Source organism: Malania oleifera, chromosome 9, assembly GCF_029873635.1.
Source record: "Malania oleifera isolate guangnan ecotype guangnan chromosome 9, ASM2987363v1, whole genome shotgun sequence".
Lineage (NCBI taxonomy): Eukaryota > Viridiplantae > Streptophyta > Magnoliopsida > Santalales > Ximeniaceae > Malania > Malania oleifera.
This window is the reverse complement of record NC_080425.1, coordinates 29,461,589-29,484,941: the sequence shown is the minus strand read 5'-3', so window position 1 is coordinate 29,484,941 and position 23,353 is coordinate 29,461,589. Positions and strand designations below refer to the sequence as shown.

The 23,353-nt window shown below is 35.6% G+C and overlaps 1 protein-coding gene across 4 annotated transcripts in view; it reads right to left on the bottom strand.

The window, feature by feature from the left end:
* LOC131164586 (pre-mRNA-processing protein 40A-like) overlaps positions 1-23,353 on the bottom strand; it is a 145,233-nt gene that overhangs the window by 66,024 nt on the left and 55,856 nt on the right. For all 4 annotated transcript variants that reach the window (XR_009139286.1, XM_058121884.1, XM_058121882.1 and 1 more), the window contains 3 exons: positions 13,970-14,077; positions 13,815-13,879; positions 4,696-4,780 (listed from right to left, as the gene is read on the bottom strand). Coding sequence is in view for 3 of the 4 variants with exons in the window: in XM_058121884.1 (XP_057977867.1) it covers positions 4,696-4,780; positions 13,815-13,879; positions 13,970-14,077 (258 nt within the window). In the remaining variant the exon portion in view is untranslated. The remainder of the gene's footprint in view (positions 1-4,695; positions 4,781-13,814; positions 13,880-13,969; positions 14,078-23,353) is intronic.

The window sequence follows — 23,353 nt, the reverse complement described above, 5'->3', positions numbered from 1 at the left end:
TGAAAGGGTGAAGAAAGAAATCTTGAGGGAGAGAGAATCAGTAGGGGGTGGGGGAGAGAAAGAGAGACTGGCATGCGAGGGAGAATAACTGAGAGATTCAATTGAATTAATTATCCAAATAATCCCTCACATCATAATCCAATATTTATAGGCAACCAAGAACCCTCAAAGAAAAAAGCAATCAAAAATTACAAAATACCCCAAACTTATCAAAAATTATAAAATAACCCCAAAATAATTAGACATTAAAATAAAACCCTAAAATGACAAACATAACCAAAGCAACCTTAAATTAAATAAAATTCGTAAAGTACATGATTTCCTAAACAAGGAAATCTATATATATATATATATTCTGAACCTTTAGTGGAACACGTGTTACCACCAAGGTTTTTCACTTAGTTCTATTTTTTTCCCTTCTTTTTTTTTTTTTGGCTTTTTCTTACTCTCTCCTCCCTCCCCCATACGAGTGGGTCCCACCAAATTTATTTGTCTTTTCCCTCTCTCTCTCTCTCTCTCTCTCTCTCTCTCTCTCTCTCTCTCTCTCTCTCTCCATGTGATTAGTCCCACTACAAACACTCTCCTCCCAACTTTTTTATATTATATTTACATCTATTAAAATTATAAAACTAATCCAAGTTATTGGCCCCACTTTCTTATGCTTTATTTATATTTACATATACGGAAATTATAAAATTAATTCAAATCCAAATAATTTAAAAAATATAGAAATATGAGTACCTTCTTACATTTGTGTTTACATACATCAAAATTATAAAAAGTAATTCAAATTATTTTTAAATAGACATATGTATTCATGCATATATGTAAGCTCCATGAATTTTAAGTATTGTGCATTCATATTCCATTTTCTAAATATAAAAGCAAAATCTATATAAAGCTCCATATGTATGTATACATACATGCATACATACATGTGTTTGTGTGCATGTTTACAATACAATTTTTTTTGGCCATATATATTATTGAGATATTACATTAGTTTGAAAATATTTCAATGAAATGCATAGAATTAATTTATTCTTCACCTTACACATGTTAGTTCATTTCTATCTACCTAATTTGTTAAAATAGATTATATATTATTATTGAATTATATTTTTTATTGAATTTTAGATACTGATATTGTTACTAAAATAATATATAATTAAATGTTGACAACATATGAATAAAAATAGCTAAATTATAATATAATTGACCAGTTGGTCATGGGTTTGAACCCAAGGAAATAGTCTCTCTGCATAAAAGCAGGGGTAAGGATCCGTACATTATGACAACCCTCCCCCTACCCTCGCAAAGTAGGAAGCCTTGTGGCTTGGTGATGCCCTTTTTTATTGATATTAAAATTATAACTATAGTTTAATAAAATATAAATTTCAAAAAAACAGCAAATTACTGTGGGAATAATTTTCAAACTCAACCTTTTGACCCATTGTGACATGATCCGAATATTAAAATTTACTTTATTGCTAAAAAAATTGTCTACCAAATACTAGTCTTTAATTACATAGCCATTTGATCATAGTATATACTATTGAGATATTGCATTTGTTTAAAAATATCTCAATTAAATGAGTAGAATTAAATTTTTTTCCCCAGATTTACATTTGAAATTGTCATTGGATATTAGTACGGTGCATATCTATTTTTTTATTTTCCTAAATAAATTTCACATTTATGTTGCCCCACCATGAAGTGCAGTCCTGTTTACTAGTATAAATAATTTCTGAATCGTAGCAGTATAGGATTGCCTAGAACTGTCAATGGGTAGTACTCATGGTTTTAAATCGCAGTAGCGAGTAGCGTAACGTAACGGTAACGGGTGTAACAGGAAGCAAGAGTAGCGGATGTTATATAACAGGAAGCAGGTGTAATGGCTGTGAATTTTTTTGAAGCACGCACAACCTTGTGCATATTAGCATACTTGCATGTTTTAAGGTTTTAGCTTTTCTTAGAAAGAGTTTTAGTGTATTTTGGATCCTTTAATTCGAGTAACTAAGTTATTTGGTAAGGGCAACAAATTTACATTTGTTTTAAACCACCATTGATAGAAAAATTACGTGTGTGCGTATTTATACTTCTCATTGTTCTTATTTGTGATAAATTCTTATGTGTGTTAAATTAATTAATAAAACAAAATACTTTATACACTCCATTAATCTATTAGACACGTAAGACATACAAATAATACAAATATGAAATAGCTAGACAAAAAAGAAGTTTGAAGTTGAAAAATATAGAACATAAATATCACACTATTAATATTATCAAAATAAAATATTTTCCTAACAAGTTAGTATTTTCAAATTGTTAATTAATGCATCTATTGTGAGTATTTAAAGAAATAGTAAATTTTGTATCATCGTTATCCTCATTATAATCTTTTCCCCCTCTTGCCACTTGGTAGATTGAGAATGATATGTGAAAGAGAGGGAAAAAACGAGAAGAAAAAGTAAAAAATAAAATAATTTTTTGGTGTAACGGTCCTGTAGCGGTTACGTAACGGCTGTAGCAGCCTTTACATAACGGTCGTGGTCCGTAACGGCTGCTACGGCTGTGATTTTTCTTCCCACCAATTTCGTGGGTGTAACGGTATCAGTAATCCAAAAAACCATTATGTAACGGCGTTACATAACGGTCACGGCCGTTATTTAAAACCATTGTAGTACTGCATCACCTAATCTCTAGAACTAGCTTCCTGTGAAAACATTACAATAATAAATCCTAATCCTTAAGCAATAATATGCAGAATGGATCAAATATAGTTCTTTCTGAAGTTGCAGACATTAATGTTATAGTAAATTGAAAATATTATCAAGATATATCAATAGATATACAATAATAGATATAGAACTAATAAAACTTTAAAAAGGGCCTAAAAGACTGTCCTGGATAAATTTTTGTCTCAAAGGCTTCTTGATTGGCATGTCTTAAGTCATCATTAGGTCCAAGAAGGATTGAACAAATGATCAAGATACAGCATTAAAAAATGAACATCTCCATAACTTTTTTTACGATAAATTCAGCATGCATTTCAGAAAGACACCAAGCACATATATAACTTAACAGCTTCTAGTAAAGCACGTTAAATAAATAGAAATTCTACAAGATATTGAGTCCTATGTACACAATTTTACAAAACATCCAAGCACGGTTACTTAAAAATGCTAATACACATAGGAACCATGAATTGATTTGCATGTGTTAAGAGTATCGCGAAAACTGGAAGACCTTATTCCAATGACAGGTCTCTCCCTCTATTTGTAATATATTCAAGTACATCTTGCTAACTCACAAATATAACAATGAAACAGTGCAATAATGCTAAATAACTAAACCAATAATGCTCATCCTCAAGCTGAAGCATGGATATCATATGCTCCTAGCTTGTTACAAATGAATTTAACATGTCCCCAAGACATATTCTTTGCTAACCATGTTAAGCAACTACTTTACCTAAAAGCTTAAGCTGTTAGGTTGTGGGCCAACAATGTATATCAAGCCTTCACACTCTCCAACATGTGCAGCCCAATTGCACGTGGAGAGAGAAACAAGCGATAACATCCAGAACAGGGAATAAAATCAGGCAAGATGACTAGAACCCCAGAACTCCTGGCAGCCATAGCTTGGATACCATGTGCAAGATCTAATCACAATGATAGGTCTTTTTTCTACATTTATAATATATGCGAAGTAAATGACAATGACCATAATACCCTTACACACTAACATACACTTAATTACATAGCAATAACACAAAGCATCCCCAGGCCACAAGGCTCCTAGGTTTGGAAGGGTAGGGGGAGGGTCATCACAGTATATGCAGCCTCACCCTTGATTTTATGCAAAGAGGCTCCTAACTCAAACCCGTGACCAATAATGCTAAATAACTAAAATAACCAGTACTAGCACGTTCTGAAACATGGAACACTTTTTGATTTGGAACACTAAATCTAGCAATCCAAAGTTTTAATTCAATATGTCCCATAAACTAATTTTATTGGTAAAGGTGGAGCATAACCTTATTATAACTTTCTTTTCAGTCATTATTAATCTATTTCACAAAAGAAAATCTCTCATCAAATTTAAAAAACATCTGAATATACCATCCTAAATATGTAAGTACTACGATACATGTCCACCTACATATTTATACATGGATAGCCTAACAGACAGCATGCCAGAGCATGTACAGTACTGCAATCCCATCCCAATTCAGTTTGATCCCGATTCCATTCCCTGACCAGTTTCAACAAACTAAAGCATTCGGTGTTCTAGGAAACATTGCATCCAAGTCAATATTATAAAGACAAAAAACAAACAATGCATATGGGTGCGTGTACGTGCACACATATAATAAATATATACAAACAGGAAAAATAAATTTATCAAGAGATGAAAAGAGATACAAAGAAGATAAAGGCATTTTTTAAGAAGAAAACAAGAGAAAAAGGATGAGAAAAAGGGGCAAAAGAATGAAAATTCAAAAAGATATATCGTAGAGATCAAAATGAAAAAAACCAGCCAATCAAACAATATTTTAAGTAATTGCATCTTGCCAAGGCTATACCTCTAGATATTTTACAAACCAAAATGGACATAACTAGCTTGTGAATGCTCATAACTCAAGTACACAAATGTCTACATAAAAATATGGAGGAGTCAATTTTATACCTTTTCCTCCTTTTGCATTTTTTCTTCTAATTGAGCTATGTATTCCTCAAAGATCTCCTTGCAAAAATTTTCTTCCTCAACAGACCTGCACAAGGCATGATAAACACTCAGAAATGAATATGAAATTAGTTGATGGAAACTTTAGTAAGTTCATCAACAAAATATTCAGGGGAATAAAGAGCTGACTCAAAATAGGATGCTCCACAACGCATAGATCTTGGCTAACAAATCACTTATGGGGAGATTTAGCTCAGGTAAGCCCGCAGGGTTCCCAAGAACGTGGCCTTTGAAATGTTGGATGCCCATGTTTAGAAACTATCAGAATCCTATATGGCAGACTCCTTAGCAATGTCAAATGCCCCCAAAACAAGGACATTCAAAACCCACATCTCCCTTGGGCAATCTCGGATTCCCAAATTCACATGGGAGTCCAACTTCATCAGACAAAATATCCTTACCCTTATTCACTATTTATTTTCATTTTTATGATTAAAAAATTATTAATTTTTTTCTTTATAGCATAGAAGAAGTCCATTGATAGACTATGAATATAGGAGAATAATACATCTCCTCAATAAAATCTGGGGCAAACCAGACAAAAATAGAAAGAATAGACAAAAAAGAAAAGGAAAACAAAGAAAAAAAAACAGCTCACACTATCAGTCCAACAGATATCGTCAATTCCAATGAATATCTGAAAAGCTCACCTCCTTAAAGTTCCCATAACTAACAAACCAAAGGGATGCCATGTAATTGATTTTCTCACAAACCAGCAGAAAAACAACTTCTTCCCCAAGAAAATATGCGCACTAGGTTCCAGCCACAGCCCCAAGATAACAACAAAGAAAGCACATTTCCATAGTGCTTCCCTGTCCTTCCTCCTACCAAAACTGCCAAAAAATCCCCCTGAGTCTCTGGACAAACTCAACACTCTTCAGAAAACCAAATAACATATTCCACACCTAAGCAAAATCACATTACATAAAAAGATGCGACACAGATTCTGAACAGTTGAAACAAAGCACAGAAAAATCTGGAGAAAGAGCCATCATCAGTCTCTTAATCTGAAACATAATCTGCAACAAGTTATTGTATTGGTTCTATTTAGTGCAACCAACAAGATAAAACCCTTGATTTTTGTGGGCATTTTGGCTTAGCAAATAGAATTGTAGAGAGGAAAATAAAAATCAGAACAAGCCCAAAATTTACTAAATGATTTGCAAGAATACACCCCTGAAGGATCCAAGGACCAGGAATGACTATTTGTTTCCAAAGAAATGAGACATTTATTAAACAAAAATATCAAAGAGGACGCTTCTGCCTCCTTATCATTAAGGGGCCTCTGAAAGTGAAAAATCCCATGAAGGCAAAGGACCAACCGAATTAACAACAAAAGAAGAAATGGTACTATTCTTGCCTAAGCTAAAACGAAAGAGACAAGGGAAAGAGGTGGACAAAAACAACATTCCCCAACAAATGATCTTTGCAGAAACAAATATTACAACCCTTCCCAATACAAACTTAGTATGGGGAAAAATAGGGGATAAACCTGAGAGATAGCTTTCCAAAGAACATCTAGATCCCAAATTAGTATCCCACCCATTCTCATCCAGCCCAAACTTGCTTTTACCAACTCTATGCCACTAGGAAGAATCCTCTAGGGGAACTGCCAAAGACATTTGACCACGAGAGTGGTGTTTTTAGTCCAAGACCCAAACCACCCTCCCATTTAGACCAACACAACCTCCTAGCTCACTAAATGATCCCTAAAACCCCTGACTTTAGGAAATCTCCCATGATTTTCTCCATCTTGTGAGCAACCCCTTACTGGAATTTTAGAAAAAGAAAGATAATACAATAGGGTACTGGACAGAAAATGAGAGTAATTCTAAACCCAAGAGAAAAAAGAGCACCCTTGCACACAACTAACACTTAGCCACCCTCTCCACAACCAGATCCCAAAAGCTAATAGATTTAGTCTTACCCCCCAAAGTAACCCCCTAAATAGGATAAGGGCAGATCCAACACACTGCATTCCCCCTCCGAAGACAGCTCCTAAACCCGCTGATCAGACACATTAAAAGCAGCAGTCCCACTCTTCTACATGTTAATCTTAGGCCCAAAAACCCGCACAAATATATGGATATGACCCAAAATGTTAAAAATTAAATAAATAAATAAAATAAAGGCCTATGGTCATATAAAAAGAAGATAGTGTCATCAAACTGAAGGTGCGAAACCATCACCCCCTCCCTTCCCACATCTAGACCTTTCACCAAACCTCCATCTGCTGCCCTATCAACAAGCCTACCCAAAACATTAGCCACTAAAACAAAAAAAAAAATGGTGAAAGAGGTTCTCCTTGCCTAATACACCCGATGCTCTAAACCATGATTTTGGTTCACTATTGACTAAAATCGAATAGCTCACATTAGCCTTACAACATCCACCAATGCCATTTCTCTCCAAAGTCCAAACCCCATCTTCACAAAAATCTTATCCAAGAAATTCCAACTAACTCTATTGAAAGCTTTCTCAAAATCCAATTTAAGGATGAGGCCCTTCTTCCATCCTCATTAGCAATCAAAATGACATCCACAATTTTTCGACCCTGATCTTGAAACATCTACCTTTTTTCAGCACCAAAGTTAAGGAAGTGAGATTAATACTCTTGCTCAAAACATCATTCCAATAAAATTCATTAAAAATATAAAGCAAATCAGCATTAAATCATCTCTGAAAAATCTTTAAAAAGGCCAAATTGAACCAATCCGGCCTTGGAGCTTTAGCTTTCTCCATCTCAAATATGGTAGCCCCCACTTACTCCTCCTCAAAAGCTCTCTCCAACCAAGCCATCTTATCCTGAGATAATGGATCCCACTCTAAACCCTCAATCGTTGGTCTACAAACATCCTCCTACGCATACAAATTATAATAAAACTCAATGATCTTAAAGGCAGTCCAACTAGGATCGGTTGTAATCTCCCCCCCCCCCCCTTTTCCACATCCAAATCCCTTATCAAATTCTTCTTGAATTTCCCATTTGCTATCCTACAGAAAAATCTAGAGTAACAATCACAGTCTTTAATCCATTTAAACTTCGTCCTCTAGACATTAACTTCTAATTTTCTTGAAAATCACCTCTACCAATTCATTTTTCAACGGTACCCTTTTCACCTCCTCACCCTCCGAGATACTAACAACTTTTTCATTCTATGTAACACGTCCAACTCGCTGAAAACACTAGCCCTTCTAAACCTTATATCTCCAAACAACTCCCAAAACGTTCCCAACCCCTCTCCACTTCTCCTCACTCCAATAACTCCTAACCAAAGGCTGAAAGGAATCACGATCCAGCCACATATTTTTCAAACTTAAAGGGGGTAGGACCGCCAAGAAACCTTACTTGATTCCAATTAAATAGGAAAGTTACCAAATGTGAGTCTAGGTAAAACAATTTGGTAGAGCTTAGGAAACTCCTCCTCCCACTCACTAGGAAACAAGAAACTATGAAACCTGCTGACCACCACCCTAGCTCCACACGCAGACCATAGAAAAATCAGCAATCCCCAAAGGAAGATCTCTCAAATCACACTCCTGAATAAGCATATCAAATTTTCGCATAATAGTAGTAACCTTACCTCCCCTTTTCTCCATGGAACCTAACAGCATTAAAATCACCTCCCACAATCCATCTAGGGGTGCAAAAACAAAATAAAGCTCATCCCAAAAAGAAACCCAGCATTCACCCCAAACCATTCACTTCTAACAAGACAGAGATGGAGAAAAAACCTACAGACTATCCACTCTAGAAATAGAGAAGTGTCCCACAATAGAAGGATGCCACTCACCAAACTCCAAGAAGGTACAAAAACTCAATCTTTAGAACGTCCTTCCCAAATCCCTCTAACAAGCCCCGGTCAACATTCACAAGTTTGCTCTCTGGGATCATAGAAATGTTGGGTGAATATCTAAGTAGAACCTCCTTTGTCAAGCTTCTCCTCCTAAAATTCCCTAGACCTCAAATATTCCAAGTAACAATCTTCATAATCAAATGTGTTTACTTCCCTAACTGACACCCTTCCCACCCCTGTAATCAATAGAAGAGATTAGATTTTTTAACCCTTTGTGAACATTCTTTTTCTTCCTCTCATGCGTTCTAGGACTCAAGCCCACCCTCACATTGACCCTAGTGGGACTCACTAATTTCAGACCCAGGTCATCTAGGAGCTTGTTTTGGTCTCTATAGTTTCTCTCACTAGCCAGAAGCACTACCGCCCACAAGACCCTCCTTGTGGCATGAAGCGTCAAAAGAAATAATGTACAAAATATAAAGGGAAAGAATATTTTTTTTCCAGATTTAGAAGTTTGTGGATCAACCAAAGTCTTGGTTACCTCTTCATCTTTATCCCTTTTAATAATAGTCCACTTTATCAAGAATAGGACCGGGAACAAGGGACAAAGACCCATTCTCAATCAATACTCTGATCTAGTCTAAATTGTGCTTAAAAACATTTACACCCCTTAATATAAAAATTAAAAAATAAATAAAAATAAAAATAAAGCATCTACACCTCCTTGCGCAGTGTCAAAGAACAATTGAGAAGTGAGAATACACTTTCCCCAACTGCTGAGCTTCTTTTAAAGAAGCTTCATTTCGTCCCTAAGAATTTCTCCTTTTCACTTACAAAATCACCTTCTAATAATTGCACAAGATATCCTCTCCATCCAAATCAAATTCGGCTCTCAACTGATTAACCAACAACCCCTTTTCAGAATCGCCGAAGCGACTCAAATTCGTCTTCCATGTCTAAATCCCCCTCTGTATCTCCAAAACCCACATCCCTTTATACTCCCCCGAGATCAAATGACAGCGGAGAATTACATTCCTCTTCCTTGCTACTTGAAGGAAGTTCTTCAGTAGGAATAAAAATTTCCTTGGTTGTATAGTCACCTACTGCTGTTGATCTTGCCCAACTCCCTTCAAGATTTCTTCAGCATTCTGAGCTACTGTGCATTTGAAAACTCCCTTCCAGTCCTCCCTGCTGACAGAACCCATGTTTTCCAATGGGGCCTTGTCTATGCAACCCCAACCCCTTTAATCTAGAAAGACTTGGACCAACCTCCTGAGGTGGGCTAGACCAAGATAACTCCTTGCCCTTAACAACCACTTGGAAAAGACCTTTCCCGGCCCAATATGGATAGGTCCATTGCTTCCTCATCCAAAACCATATTTAAATTTGGAAATTGAATCAAAATCCACACATAGGAAAGGAAGCAATTCCTATCCCTAAAATCGCGATCTACGATCCTCCTGTAAATTCCCTTCGCCTAGCCAGCACCAGTCCAATGTCATCAACCAATTCTCTAAGAGCCTTGGGAACACACCCTACGTCGTCTCCCGCTACTCGTGTTGAGTGATGCTCAAAGAACCACAATTTGCACATCTCAATCTAGGATTTTTGAAACCATCTTCATGGCTGATTGAGAGCTTCAAGGAAGCTTCACTAGCCTTCACTCTATTTGTCCTCAAGGATGCACAGATCTTTCCTACACACCCTTTCAAAAACCTTCTCCAGATAGAGGAATCTCTCCTTCCCATTTAATCGCAAAATAAAAGAATCCCAACCTCCTCCTTCTCTGTGAACCAAATCCACCCGACTTACCGCTTCAAATCCTCGACTTCCTTCACAAATCACCCCCAACATTTTCATAATCAACAGGAACTCATCTATCTTCGGCAAAATAAAGGGAACATGCCTCCCTGCGAATTTTAAGATCCGAAACACGTAGTATCAACATGATTCACATTGAATACTTTTTGCTCAACCTTAGCTGTTGAATGAACAGCCATTACAAACTCTGATAGCTAATAAATCTTATCACCACTACCTTATTGTGCCTCTCTGCATCTTCCTCCAGTTTATTCTGAAAGCAGAGACAAAGTGAGGGGGCAAGGAAAACTAGTTTCTGAACACACCATTAGAGAAGAAATTGGCTACTGCTTTTAAATAGTTCACATTTGGCAATGAAATATGCGTAAATGAATACATATCTGCTACAAGTTCTTTCTTTATCCCTCTTTCAATGAAAACAACTTACTTTTCAAATAAAATAGGAGCTGTAATGGTTATATCACAGACACCTGTTTTGCTATTTCTTTTTTTTTTTTTTCGCCACCAAGCTTTCAAGTGGCAGGATATCCAGTCACTGCAATTAAACAATTATTAATTCTGCTTTCATTGTCGTTTCATTTAAAACTGTGCTTCATGTTGCTATTTATTTATTTATTATTTGTTTTCATTATATGACTATTATCATACAACTATTGTCAAAAAATATTAATATTCTTATATTATTTGTTTTGTTATTAAGATTATTATCATAAAAATATTATTAAAAATCATAATAATTTTATCATGATGTGTTTTCATGATTACAATTACATAATTTATTATTGGTGTTGCTACAATTTGTTTATTTATTTCTTTATTATGGTTATTCTTATTTACTAAAATATATTATTAAAGATTACTTACAATTGTTATTTTATATACATGCGCACATTAAGATAATATATATAATATTATTAACATTAGGTATTTAGGGGTATTTTGTTAAACTTATCATTACAATACATAGCCATAAGATACCCAAGAATGTAATTCCAAGAGGGCGTTTAGGACAACCATGCTAAATGGATGATTATTTCAAATATCGAAAAAAAAATGTCATGCAAAACTTATAGTGGAATTTGCATGAAGCAAAAAGTATTAAAAATGCCAGCTAGATTTAATAATTCTCAACTTCAAAGCTTATTTTAATGCTTGTAAACACCCAACTATGGGGTGCAAAGTGTCTAAACTGGTTTTAAAGTCGGATGGCCCCATTTGTTATGGTGAGAAGCATTCATATGTTGTCCAAAACATCCTTTGGCAAGGAGATCAACAACTAATAGTAGAAGGTTTCCTATTAGTTATACTTTATAGAGGTGAAAATGTTATTACATAAACACTTTAACTAAAAGCTTAAGCTGTTAGATTTTGGGCCAACAATATATACCAAGCATTAACACTACCTCGCATGTGCAGTCCGATTACACATAAAGAGAAACAATAAATAATACCCATTACAAAGAATAAGATAATTTTTAAAAACTGAAAAATAAACGCAGGCAACAAGATTAGAACCCAGGACCTCCTAGCAACCATGGGTCTAATAAAAACTTAAGTTGTTAGGTTGTGAGCCAACAATGTAGATCAAGCCTTAAAAAGTGTAAAACATCACATTTATGCTTCATAAGTTGGAGAGTAAGCCACAAGATGCTAAGCATATGCACTTAGGAGTAGAATTTTTAGATTAAAAATATTAATGATAGAAAAAAAAAAAAATGCAGTCCCACACATCATACATATGTACTTTTATAATTTTTATGATCATATTGCTGAAAAAATAAAAAAGGTTCACAAAGAATGCATCCCAATACCATGAAAGCAAACACTTTTAATATGAGAAACATACAAGGACACCAACAACAACATCTCAAGTTCCACAAGATGGGTGAGCTACATGAATCCTGAGCAAGCACTATGGCTCTCAATTTCCATGAAATTTGTCAAAATTTCTGCTTTTCATGACCATCAAAATCGAAATGGCAGAAAATTTGTCCATCACGGTTTTCCACCAATCACCCAAAATTTGTCAAAATCTCAAAATTTTAACTAGAAACGAAAATTTCATCAAAATTAAAATTTGAGATTCAAAACCCCAAAGGAAATTTTCTCTTTTGATTAATTTATTTTTTATTGAAACTCAAGATCCTTGCCAGAAGGATATAGCCTTCATACTTTTGAAATTGTATGCCAAACTAAAGTTAGATATTGGCCACAACATTTTAATTGGTCATTTATATCTAAAATTATTAACATTTGTAGGATAACTAATATTTAACTATTTTATGAATTTCATTTGCTTTAATTGAATAAATTTATATTAATACTTTGTTACAGTTATTGCACCTAATACCCCATATTTGTGTCATTGACGTATTTTGTTCATAATATTTTAGCTCTAAATCACTCTTATGTTCATTGATAATTTCCAAAGTTTCATAGAAGAACACATGCTTCACTAGTAATTTCCATCATTTTTTAAAATCAAAATTGAAATTGACATTGGTAACCAAAATTTCTGTCGATTTTCCATACTTTTGTAGCCTCAAGATTTCAGTAAAAATCAAAATTTAAGACCTTGTCCAGCATAACATCCTCTAAAATCTCTAAGTGGTGTTAAATCCATTCTTAGCATCTCCATCCAAGTTGTTCTAGGCATATCCATCCCTCGTCCATAACCTCTACAACAATTAATAAGTGAAGATTTTGGAGGAATATCCATAGGGGAGGAGAAAAATTAATTTGATAGAAAACCAAGAGAAATTGTGCTTTTCTCAGTTTGGGAGAGCATGGAAATGGTAAACCTTTAACTGATACCAGGACTGAATCACAATTTTTTAGAAAGGGAACAATTTAATTCCATCCATAAATTAAAAATAAAAACAATAATATTTTAATCAACGCCAATTTTATGACTTTCAATGCATCTATTATTTTAAAATAATAATAAAGTACAAAAGCCAGAGTGAAATTTCCTTGAGTTGTACTAAGCATGCACACCACGGGAGGGGGAGGGGAAAATTTTTTTCTTTTGATTATTACCAAGCCTTTCACATCTTTATGTAGTAGGAGAAGCCCTCTTCCCTCATTGGAAGAATCTTTGGTTGTTGATCGTAACCCGTCTCTCTTCCCCACTATACAGTTAGCATTATGGAAACCCTATCACTCACAAATGATAGTCAGACGTGTTTTTACTTTAAAACAACCTAGAAGAAAATGCCTTGGCATAAAATGAGTAAAATGCAAGTGACATGCACTTGAGGTGTATGCTTTTGAGGTACAAAGCACACGCACAAGCACTTTTTGATGCATGCCCCACATAAAGGCAAGCTTTGATATGGCTTTGAAATCATCGATAACCGGAAAAAAAAAAACTGCTATGAGAAATCTTGATGATATTGAATTATGATTAGGAAGTGAAATAGATCAATGATTAGAAAGAAATACCTGCACATTTGACTTTCCATTAATAGTGGTTTACATTCCTCCCAGTTTGAAGAAGCAGTTATTTCCTGCAATGAGGCAAACCAAATTAGATGGTACAAACAGAATCTTCACTGACTATTAAAACAAATTGACAGTGTCATTGACATGCTCCATACCTTTGTGGAACGCAACAGATCAACAAACTCATTGACAAGACGTTTACGTTTCTTGGCTTCTTTCTCCTCCTTTTCCCTGACTCTTTCCAGTAACTCATTAAATGCAAGCTGCAAAGATGACGAGTTTTGCATCAGGAAATTGGGATTGATAGATTGCACCCATACAATGGCTGGAACATAAAGTTGGAATAAGAGGAAAGGACATAAAGGAGCCTCCACCAACTCAGTCACACTTCCTGAGATCTTACTCAAAGAAGACATTATTCAAGACAATTCAACTTAATGGGCATCTATTCAAGTCGGATAGTAGCCCTAAGTAATAGGTATATAAATGGCAAAGCACTACAAATATATCTTATAGATAAATTGAAAAACAAAATGCCAGATGTATGATCAATCATAAGCTTTGCATAAATTAGAAGCTCAAAACTGTTGGAAAACTGACAAATGCTCTTCAAAAGAAACAGGCACTGTGCTCTTTAGAAGGACAAATGTCCAACACTTCTACAGGGACGATGATTACAGCACCAAGCATTTATTGCACATTTTGCTGATGTGTACTTTTATGGCATCAAGATCACTAACTAGGCATCTTAACTAACTTAATTCTGAGGGATCCATATCAATTTATCTCTAATTGCTTCCTATGTGGTTCTTTGAATTGCTTTGGAGCTGTCTGTTCATGGCTAGTGGTGTATGAGTTGTGAAATGATGGAGCTTTGGGGCAGGAAGGATGTACAGCAGGTCTGGTAAATGGTCAATTAGGGTTTCAGAAGGTAGCACTGTTTGAGAGGCTAGGGGAGCTTTTGTGGGCTTGAATGGATCCGCGAGATTCAGGTTCTTCTGCATTTGGGTGAGATTGTGCAATTTTGGGCCTGGTCCAGCCCAACAAGAAATTTTTAAGGGAATGTCATCATCCAAATATCAATTGGGAAGCCTAGCTAGCTGAAAAGAGCCCCACTAATGGAAGAGAGAGCCCAGTTTATACCTATCTACTCTGGTTAGCCAAGAGTTAATAAAGTTGGTTAAGATTCTAAGGTGACATTTGGGCCAAAAGAAGTGGGTATCCAGGGCAAAAAAGCAGGTGGTTTGTAACCTTCACCTGCAAGCCATCAGATTATAAAATATGAACACAACCATCACTCAATTGGCTATTTACATGCACAGCATGGGATTATTTTGAAGGACCAGTGTTGGAAGATTCTCTTCCAGATGGGGATAGGAATGGTGTTATTGATGATGTCTAGGAACAGTCATTCTGGAAGCTACCAGAATTGCAAACAAAGTGGAGAGCAAACATATTGATAAGGTAGCATGGCAGTTGCTGGTGATACTACGAATGGCGTCCGGTCTCAGAATGTGGAAAATAATAGTGGAAGCAAATCCAGCATTGCTGGAGACAAATCTCCTCATCTGGCTCTAGTAAGGCTTACACCCATCAAAAGGCTGCGCAAGCAGGGTTTGAGATGAGCAAATTTCTTGAGAAAAAAAGATTTAATCAGGAGGCACAAACTACTAAAACGCTAAAGAGAAACAATGACAGAAATGGTCCATGATCGCAAAAATTGGCGGAAAAGGATTCATATAGTTGACCCCACCTAGTGGGACTAATGCTTGGTTTTGTTGTTGTTGTTGTTGTAGCTAACTTGGTTGGTCAGGAGGAAGTTAGTGACGGTGTTTAGTCAATAGCCAGCGAAAAAATGGGGCAATGAGTCTGATTAGTCTGATTACAATAATGAGTTTGCATGCAATGGATGTTTATTAGATGAATTGTGTGGGCAATATGAATGTGATTTGGGTTCCTCAGATTTAGCAGGTGATATCTCCCAAGTATCTGGAACTCCTTTAAAAAGTTTGGACCTTCTAAGAAAGAGGCGATTCAGAAGGATATTGCAACTCGGCAATTAACGAATGAGATGGATTTGTGGTTGTCTGCTGGGCACAAAGTTCAAATGGATGTTGATGTAAGAGCAAGGTAATACAGTCAACATGAACCAGCTAATTTAAAATCTCTATGAATTATGACAGGAAGGAGTTGAGAGAAGATTTTGACCTAGTGGTGAAAGGTTTTATCTTGTTCACTCTTTTCGTTTCTGTTTTTCTTTGTTTTGAGTGCTTTTGGTTCTTTCTTCGATTATAATTCTTTCTTCTCATGCTCAATTAATTTCTTTTTCTATCGGAAAAACAAAACTTAAGGGGCAACAACAGCCTTGAATGGTAGGACACAGGGCAAAAGGATGCAATGGAGTTAAGAGGGAAAGAATTACTGATGCACTGTGCATTCATGAAATTAGGGAGGAAGAGTTGCTAGTTTTGAATATTGACAGATTAGGATAGACTTCGAAGAGATTCATGAGATGAAACATGCAACTGATTTCTCATTATCTGACAGCCTGTAGGCATTAAATTTTTGTCAGAAATGGCCATCATTGAATACATGTCTTAGGCTTCTCTGGAATCAAAACAATATCATTCTATCCAGAATGGATCATAATAAACCTTGACTTGCCCATAACAAACGAAAACTTAGGCAACAAAGACTCTTATATTCAAAGCAGAGGCTGAAAAATCTTCCAGAAATATTGATTGTGATTTCAGCACTGTATCATCCCCCTGTTGAGAAACTTGCCTCAGCACAAGTGGCTACGTTTTGAGGCTAAACAGTGTAAGCATCTATTTCAAAAATTCTTCACTTAGCCATCATTTTTCTGTATTTCGTTCCTTTCCCACTTGTAAAAGAAGCAATATCCTTTCCTTCTCTTGAAATTTCTCACTTCAAAATTCAGTCAACCTGCTGCTTCTTCTTTGAAGTATTCCATTTCCTTCTTATTCAGGTCGTCCAAATCTTGAACATCACCACAATAAATGTAAATATAAAAAACATTTAAGACTGAAGGGATTTCAAGGCCATCAAGAAGCTCCCAATTCATAAGCATTTGCCCAGGGTTTGCACTACCAATAGGAACCAATAGGAGATCTCCCTCTTATAAGGAGCTCCATTACCAAATCTCCCTAATGAGACTCTTTTCTGTGTTGATAATGATCACCAGCTTCTTTCTAATTCTGGTTCATCTCTGTCAGCTTTCAATGAACGTCATCTTGGACTTGGATTTTCAGCAAATGCAATAGCATCATTGCCCACACATGCAGGACACATCCATTAAGCTCCCAATCTGATTCAAGCTTTCACCAAAGACTGTCAAATGAATCCATCCCTGTTGATCTGTTCAAGGTGGAGTTATAAACCAATTCCTTAGATAACAGTAAGTCTACTGACAACCACCATATGTCCATGTATTTGGATGGTAGGGACTGCTGCACTTTAGCTTTGTCGCCAGCAACCTTGAAAGAGTGCTCCAGAAATGGCTGACAAGTTTCAAAACTTGATCTGATGTTTTTGCCTTTGGTATGCTCTGTAATCTCACCCAATGCTTTAAATTTCCATTTCAATTAATGAAAAATTTAGTTTCAATTAGAAATCAAGTTTGGTTTAAGAAAATTATGGAATGAGTAATAAAAACATGAAATTTTTAATGGAACTTTGGAAATTGTTTACGGAAAAAATAATGCATAATGTACAAGCTAAATATTGTAGATAAAATGCAAAAATGACAAGAATGCTGGAATAAAGATGCAAATGCAATTACATATTTCTCATGCAAAGATGATTGTGAAGCTCTAAATTGTCATCTGTTGCATTGTTAATGGGTGAAAGGCTGTGAATCTTGGTCTATGCTTTGGTCAGAATCCATTGGGCAGTGACAGATGGTGGGATCAGAGCTGCAGGCATGAATTGGGCTCCAGAGGAAGGAAAAGGGAGGAGGACTTGTATGAGGCCATGGATAAATCGTCTTCTATTGCATTGTTGATGAGAGGCTGTTGATCTTGGTCTATGCTACGGTTAGAATCCATTGGGCAACGACAACTGGTGGGATCAGAACCACAGGCCTGGATTTGGCTCCAGAGGGCAGGAAAGGGGATGAGGACTTGTGGGATGCCATTTCTCACCATTGTGGATCATCTGGAGTGAAAAAAATGCAGGAGCCTTTAAATAGGTGAGAAATTCATTAGAATAGCTGAAAAGGAAGTAGTTGGTTACTCTCTGCTTTCCCTCAATATTCCCTAATGTAACGAGTTTGGATGCTTAGCCAACTTCATACATTTTTTATGACCTCTGACTGTTGCATGGTTTTTTCAACCTCTGTAGGATTCCTTTGGTAATATAAATGATTACTTACATTTTCAAAAAAAAATAGAAAACAAAAAAACGAAGAGGCACCAAGGACATCATGTCCCATGCACAGAATAAAGCTTGAAACTAGTTCCAAATACACTACCCCATAAATTGTATAATGACCTCATTTCTAAAGCTACAAAGCTTACAGAATAAAAATAACGAAAAAATAATAAATAAATAAATAAAGCAAAACAAAAAAAAAACGTAGGTCCCTATAAATAGAACCTTAGAAACAATTACTTCATGATGTAATAAACTACCACTGGCAAATACAATGAATGTTTTAAAAAATAAAATAAGATAAAACCAAAAACAAAATGAGCAAATAATCTCAAGTAACCTAATGTTGCTCATGTGGGACCCCTTCACATCCATCACCTCATGTTGCAGCACTCAAGCCAGGATTACTCTAGTTCATAATTTTTAGTGCACTCCCGGTCTTTTTAAAGAGTATTTTATTAGTATCATATCTTCTTGATTTAAAGACTTTTTTTAGAGAATTATCATTTTAGTTACATTTAGGTTACTAAATTTATCTTCCCAAACTATAGACCCATTGTAGTCTGCCCCTTTCCTGGACCCCTCCTCAGGAGCTATGTGCACCAGGCTGCCCTTCATTTTGTAATCTTACCATTGTCCATAAAAAGGCTCCTGCATACTAGTCCAATTTACAGTTGAATTGGATTTGATCTGCTTGAAGTTTTGCCCAGGAATTTAGAGCAGACTTAATCTCATAGGACAGTGAGTAAAATGACAGGGTTCGCAAATTCAACTCAAATTTCTATAATTGCCAGTATTCTTGACGGGGTTGTATAGGAACTGCAATCAAACAAATAGGGCCCACAATTTTTACTTAAATTGCCCTTCGCTGCTGCTGCTGCCACCTGTACCATCACCATCACTGTCATCTTCCACCAGCATCATTATATTATCACTACTAAGTACTAACCAAGGTCTTTGATTTCGATTTCAACTATAAATTTGAAGCTAGATGATAATTTCGATTTCAATGTCAATTTCAATTTTAGTTTAAAAAAAACAGTGGAAATTAGTTGCAAAGCATGGAATACTCATATGAAACTTTAGAAATGGTTAATAGACATAATAATGTAAGTTTTAGGACTAATATATTACAAATTAAATACATTTGTGTTGCATATGAGGTGTAATAGTTGTAATATGATATGTGCATTAAACATATTTGGTTAACATAAATGAAATTCATAAGTTAATTAAATATTATTTTTTATACAAATAAAGATAATTTAGACATGAATGATTGAATAAAATGATGTTGTAAGTTCAATTTTTCATATAATTTCAAAAACTCCAGTAATAATCTTTTGTTTCAACCAAAAAATAAAGATAAATTAAGAGAGAAATTTCATTTGCGTCTAAATCTTATATTTGAATTTTCAAAGAAATTTTACTCTATAGTTTCGACAAGTTTTGCTAAAATTTCATGATTTCAATAAATTTTGGATGATTTGTTGAAATTTCAACAAAAATTATGTACAACAAAAATCGACTACCATTTCAATTTCAAGGGTGATGGGAAGTGGAAATTTCAACAATTTCATGGAAATTTAAGACCATGCTACTAACTCAATCCAAATGACATTGAGCCTATTGTCATCTTAGTACACCCCATTGCCTGCAACACCAGCTCAAAGCCCCCAAGTTTCTATCAAACTTCTCTCGGTTGAATCTAAACCAAGCAATCAGAAAATTGAAGCCCTACAAGACCTTTTTCTTAACCACACTCTAGAATCCCAACTATGCCTAAATCAAGAACCATATCATCAACCTACAAGTGCAAACCCTAAATTCATAAATCACTTCAAGCCTCAATTGGACCAAAAAGTGAATCAATCAACAAAAATAAAAGCCCCAATTTACTTTGCCCCTGGTAAAAAATTGAATCCAACACCAGCTATTTCACGATGCTCTTCAACACCTTTGTGTTTTACTTGTTGCAGCAGTCCCAGAACCACAACCAAGAATGAACGTTAAGGCTGAACACCAGACAAATCTTACCATTAGCCACTGACTTTCCTGCTCGGAGCCTCCGATGCAGTAGTTAAAAGGGCCATCCACTGCAGCAAAACCCATAGATCACCTCTCACCCATCATCTTTAAAAAATAAAAAAAAATAAAAATCGAATAGAGAAATTTATTAGATAGAGAGAAGAACACAATAAGGAGGAAAAAAAAGAGGAAAACAGCAAGGACAAGATATCCTCCTGATACAAAAGAAAAGAGAACAAACTAGAAACCAGAAACAAAATTACAAAACAGCTCTACTCGAGCAAAGAAAGCCGGTCCCACTGTAGATCTGTCAGAGGCAAATGCTGAAAGAAGTCATTCGCCAAAACCCACAGTGACATGAGAAACACCACTCTATTCCAAAGAAAATTAAGAGGAGTATCCAAGTTCTTAAATATTTTTGCATTTCTCTCAATCCATATACACCAGAAGCTAGCCAAAATTAAACACTGCCACGAAGCCCTGCTCTCCTTCCCCTTTCCAAACCCCTTAAACAACATAGTATAAAATGCCTCCTAGGACGAAGGGCACTCTCTTCAAAAATACCAAACAATTTACTCCAAAGGGTCCAAGAGAAATGACAATGTAACAACAAATGAGAACAGATCTGTCCATTCTTAAAACAGAGAACACACACATCAGCTAAACTAGGAAAAGGTCTCAGGTTGATTGCAATACCTGCCACTCTTAGAGAAATTAACCCTAAGACCTGACAACATTTCAAACACCTGCAAAAATAGTTAATATATTGCAAAAGCTACCCATATCTCTGAAAGAAAGAGAGTGGTGTCAACAGCAAATCCCAAATGCGACATGGATAAGTTCTCGTGGCCCACCTTAATCCCTTCCACCAAGCCTCTATCAACCCCTCCATCAACAATTCTACTTAGAGCATCAGCTATGATAGTGAAAAGCAAAGGGGAGTTGAAGCTTGATATACATTGTTGGCCCACAACCTAATAGCTTAAGCTTTTAGGTAAAGTGGTAATCTAACATGGTATTAGAGCTCGTTATCAGGAGGTCCTGAGTTCTAGTCTTGTTGCCCATGTCTATTGTGTGGTGTTTAGGAATTATTGTATACACTGTAATGGATATTATTTATCGATTGTTTATCTCTCCACGTGCTGTTGAGCTGCACATGCGGGGGAGTTTTAAAGCTTCATATACATTGTTTGTCCACAACCTAATAGCTTAAGTTTTTACGTAAAATGGTAATCTAACAAGGGGAAAGAGGATCTTCTTGTCTTGGACCCGTAGAGGCACTAAACCAGGGTTTAGCCTACCCATTCACTAGAATAGGGAAGCTCAAATACAAGTGGCACCCCCTAATCCAATTCCTCATCTCCCTATAGTCACTTTTCTATCAAGCTATTTAAACCTTTTCTGTCCTATCAGCCAAACAAATATTTTTCTAAAAGTTTGAGTTATTATCTCTACCTCATTGTCTCAACCTATCCTAACTAGAACTTAATGGCAAAAACAATGGAGCATAAGAATATTAATTTGGCACTTGAATGGCAATACTGGAATATTTGTTTGGTTATATGATAAGTGAACTTGATTCAATACTTTTGAATTCTCAAATCCATCATTAATCCAGATTTGGATATGAAAAAAGATTATAAAGTAAAAAAGATGTCCTCCTGTGAGCCAAAACCAAAGAGATTGTAGTTGGGAACTAGAAGTAACTGAAGGATAATCCTCGGTGTCTGGGTAAAGAAGAAGTGCCCAGTGTGTAATCAAACCCAAAACGTTGTATTACCTGGAAACTCTAGCAGCCCACCCTTGACCACTGGGCTACACCCCTCAAGTATACTACAGCTGAACTTGAAGAACCACCCAAATAAATAACGGATGAAACAAAATTGCATCCTGAACCATTGCCTGCAGAATTGATCATTTCAGTGGCTTCTTCATCACAGAATCCTGAACCATAGCCCGCTGAATTTATCATTCCAGTGGTGTCTCCATCATATAATTATATTTCAACAAGTTGCTTTGGTCTCCTTCAAGTTTTCTCAGGACATTGGTTCTTAATCATTCAAATTTTGAAAATTTAAGACAGTTCTTTCCAACTAGGGGAAAATGATGTAGCACTCCAGCAAGGTCTAATTTATTTTCATAATTTTACTATATTCCAACTCTTTTTATTTACGGTATTTTATTGAGACCATATCACCTAGATTTTAGGATACTGTTTTATTAAGAAACTAGTATTCTATTCTATTTAGATTTCTAAAATTATTTTTCTTGTTCTCCCAACATTATAAACCCATAAAAGGCTCCTGCATACTAATTTTATTTAAAGTAGAATTGGAATTGATAGGTGTAGAGTTCGGTCCTACAACTTGCGAACTTAATTAAGAAATAAAGAGCCAAGTTGCTAAAACAGATGAGAATATACATAAAAAAGGATTAAAAAAATTTTAAAATCATCTTAAGATGAAATAAAATCAGAAAGAGGAAAGGGCAAAATCATAATAATAAAGCTTGCCAATCCTACTAGAAATTCAATAAACACTTAAAAAATAAAACAACAACAACCACAACCACCAAGCCTCAAGTCCCACTAGGCGTTGGTTATATGAATTCTTTCCGGTCATTCGGCATAATATAGGGCAATATCCTCTGACAAATGGAGTGCTGTCAAATCCTCACTTAGCCTCATAGCCCAAGTCATTATAGGTCTACCCTCCCCCTCCTAGTGCCACTAACATTAATGAGCTCACTCTCCTCATTGGTGCTTTATATGTTCTATGCTGTGTGACCAAACAATCTTAGCTACCCCTCCCTTTTCTTATCTTCTACAGGTGTTATGCAACCTTACCACGATTGTATTAATTCATTAATTTATCTTTTGAAAGTTATACTACTCATCCATCTTATTATTCTCATTTCAACTTCTTCTATTTTTTAAATATGCTGTTGCTTAGTTGCCTAAGAGTCTCATCCATATAGCTTAGCTTGTGTCATAGCTGTCTCCTAGAAATTTTCCTTTTAATTTTATGGGTATTCTATGATCACGACAAAATGAGTTGTCCATTTCACCCAACCGTGTTCAATTTCTCCTTCAGTTTGCATCATAGATCCAAGGTAACAAA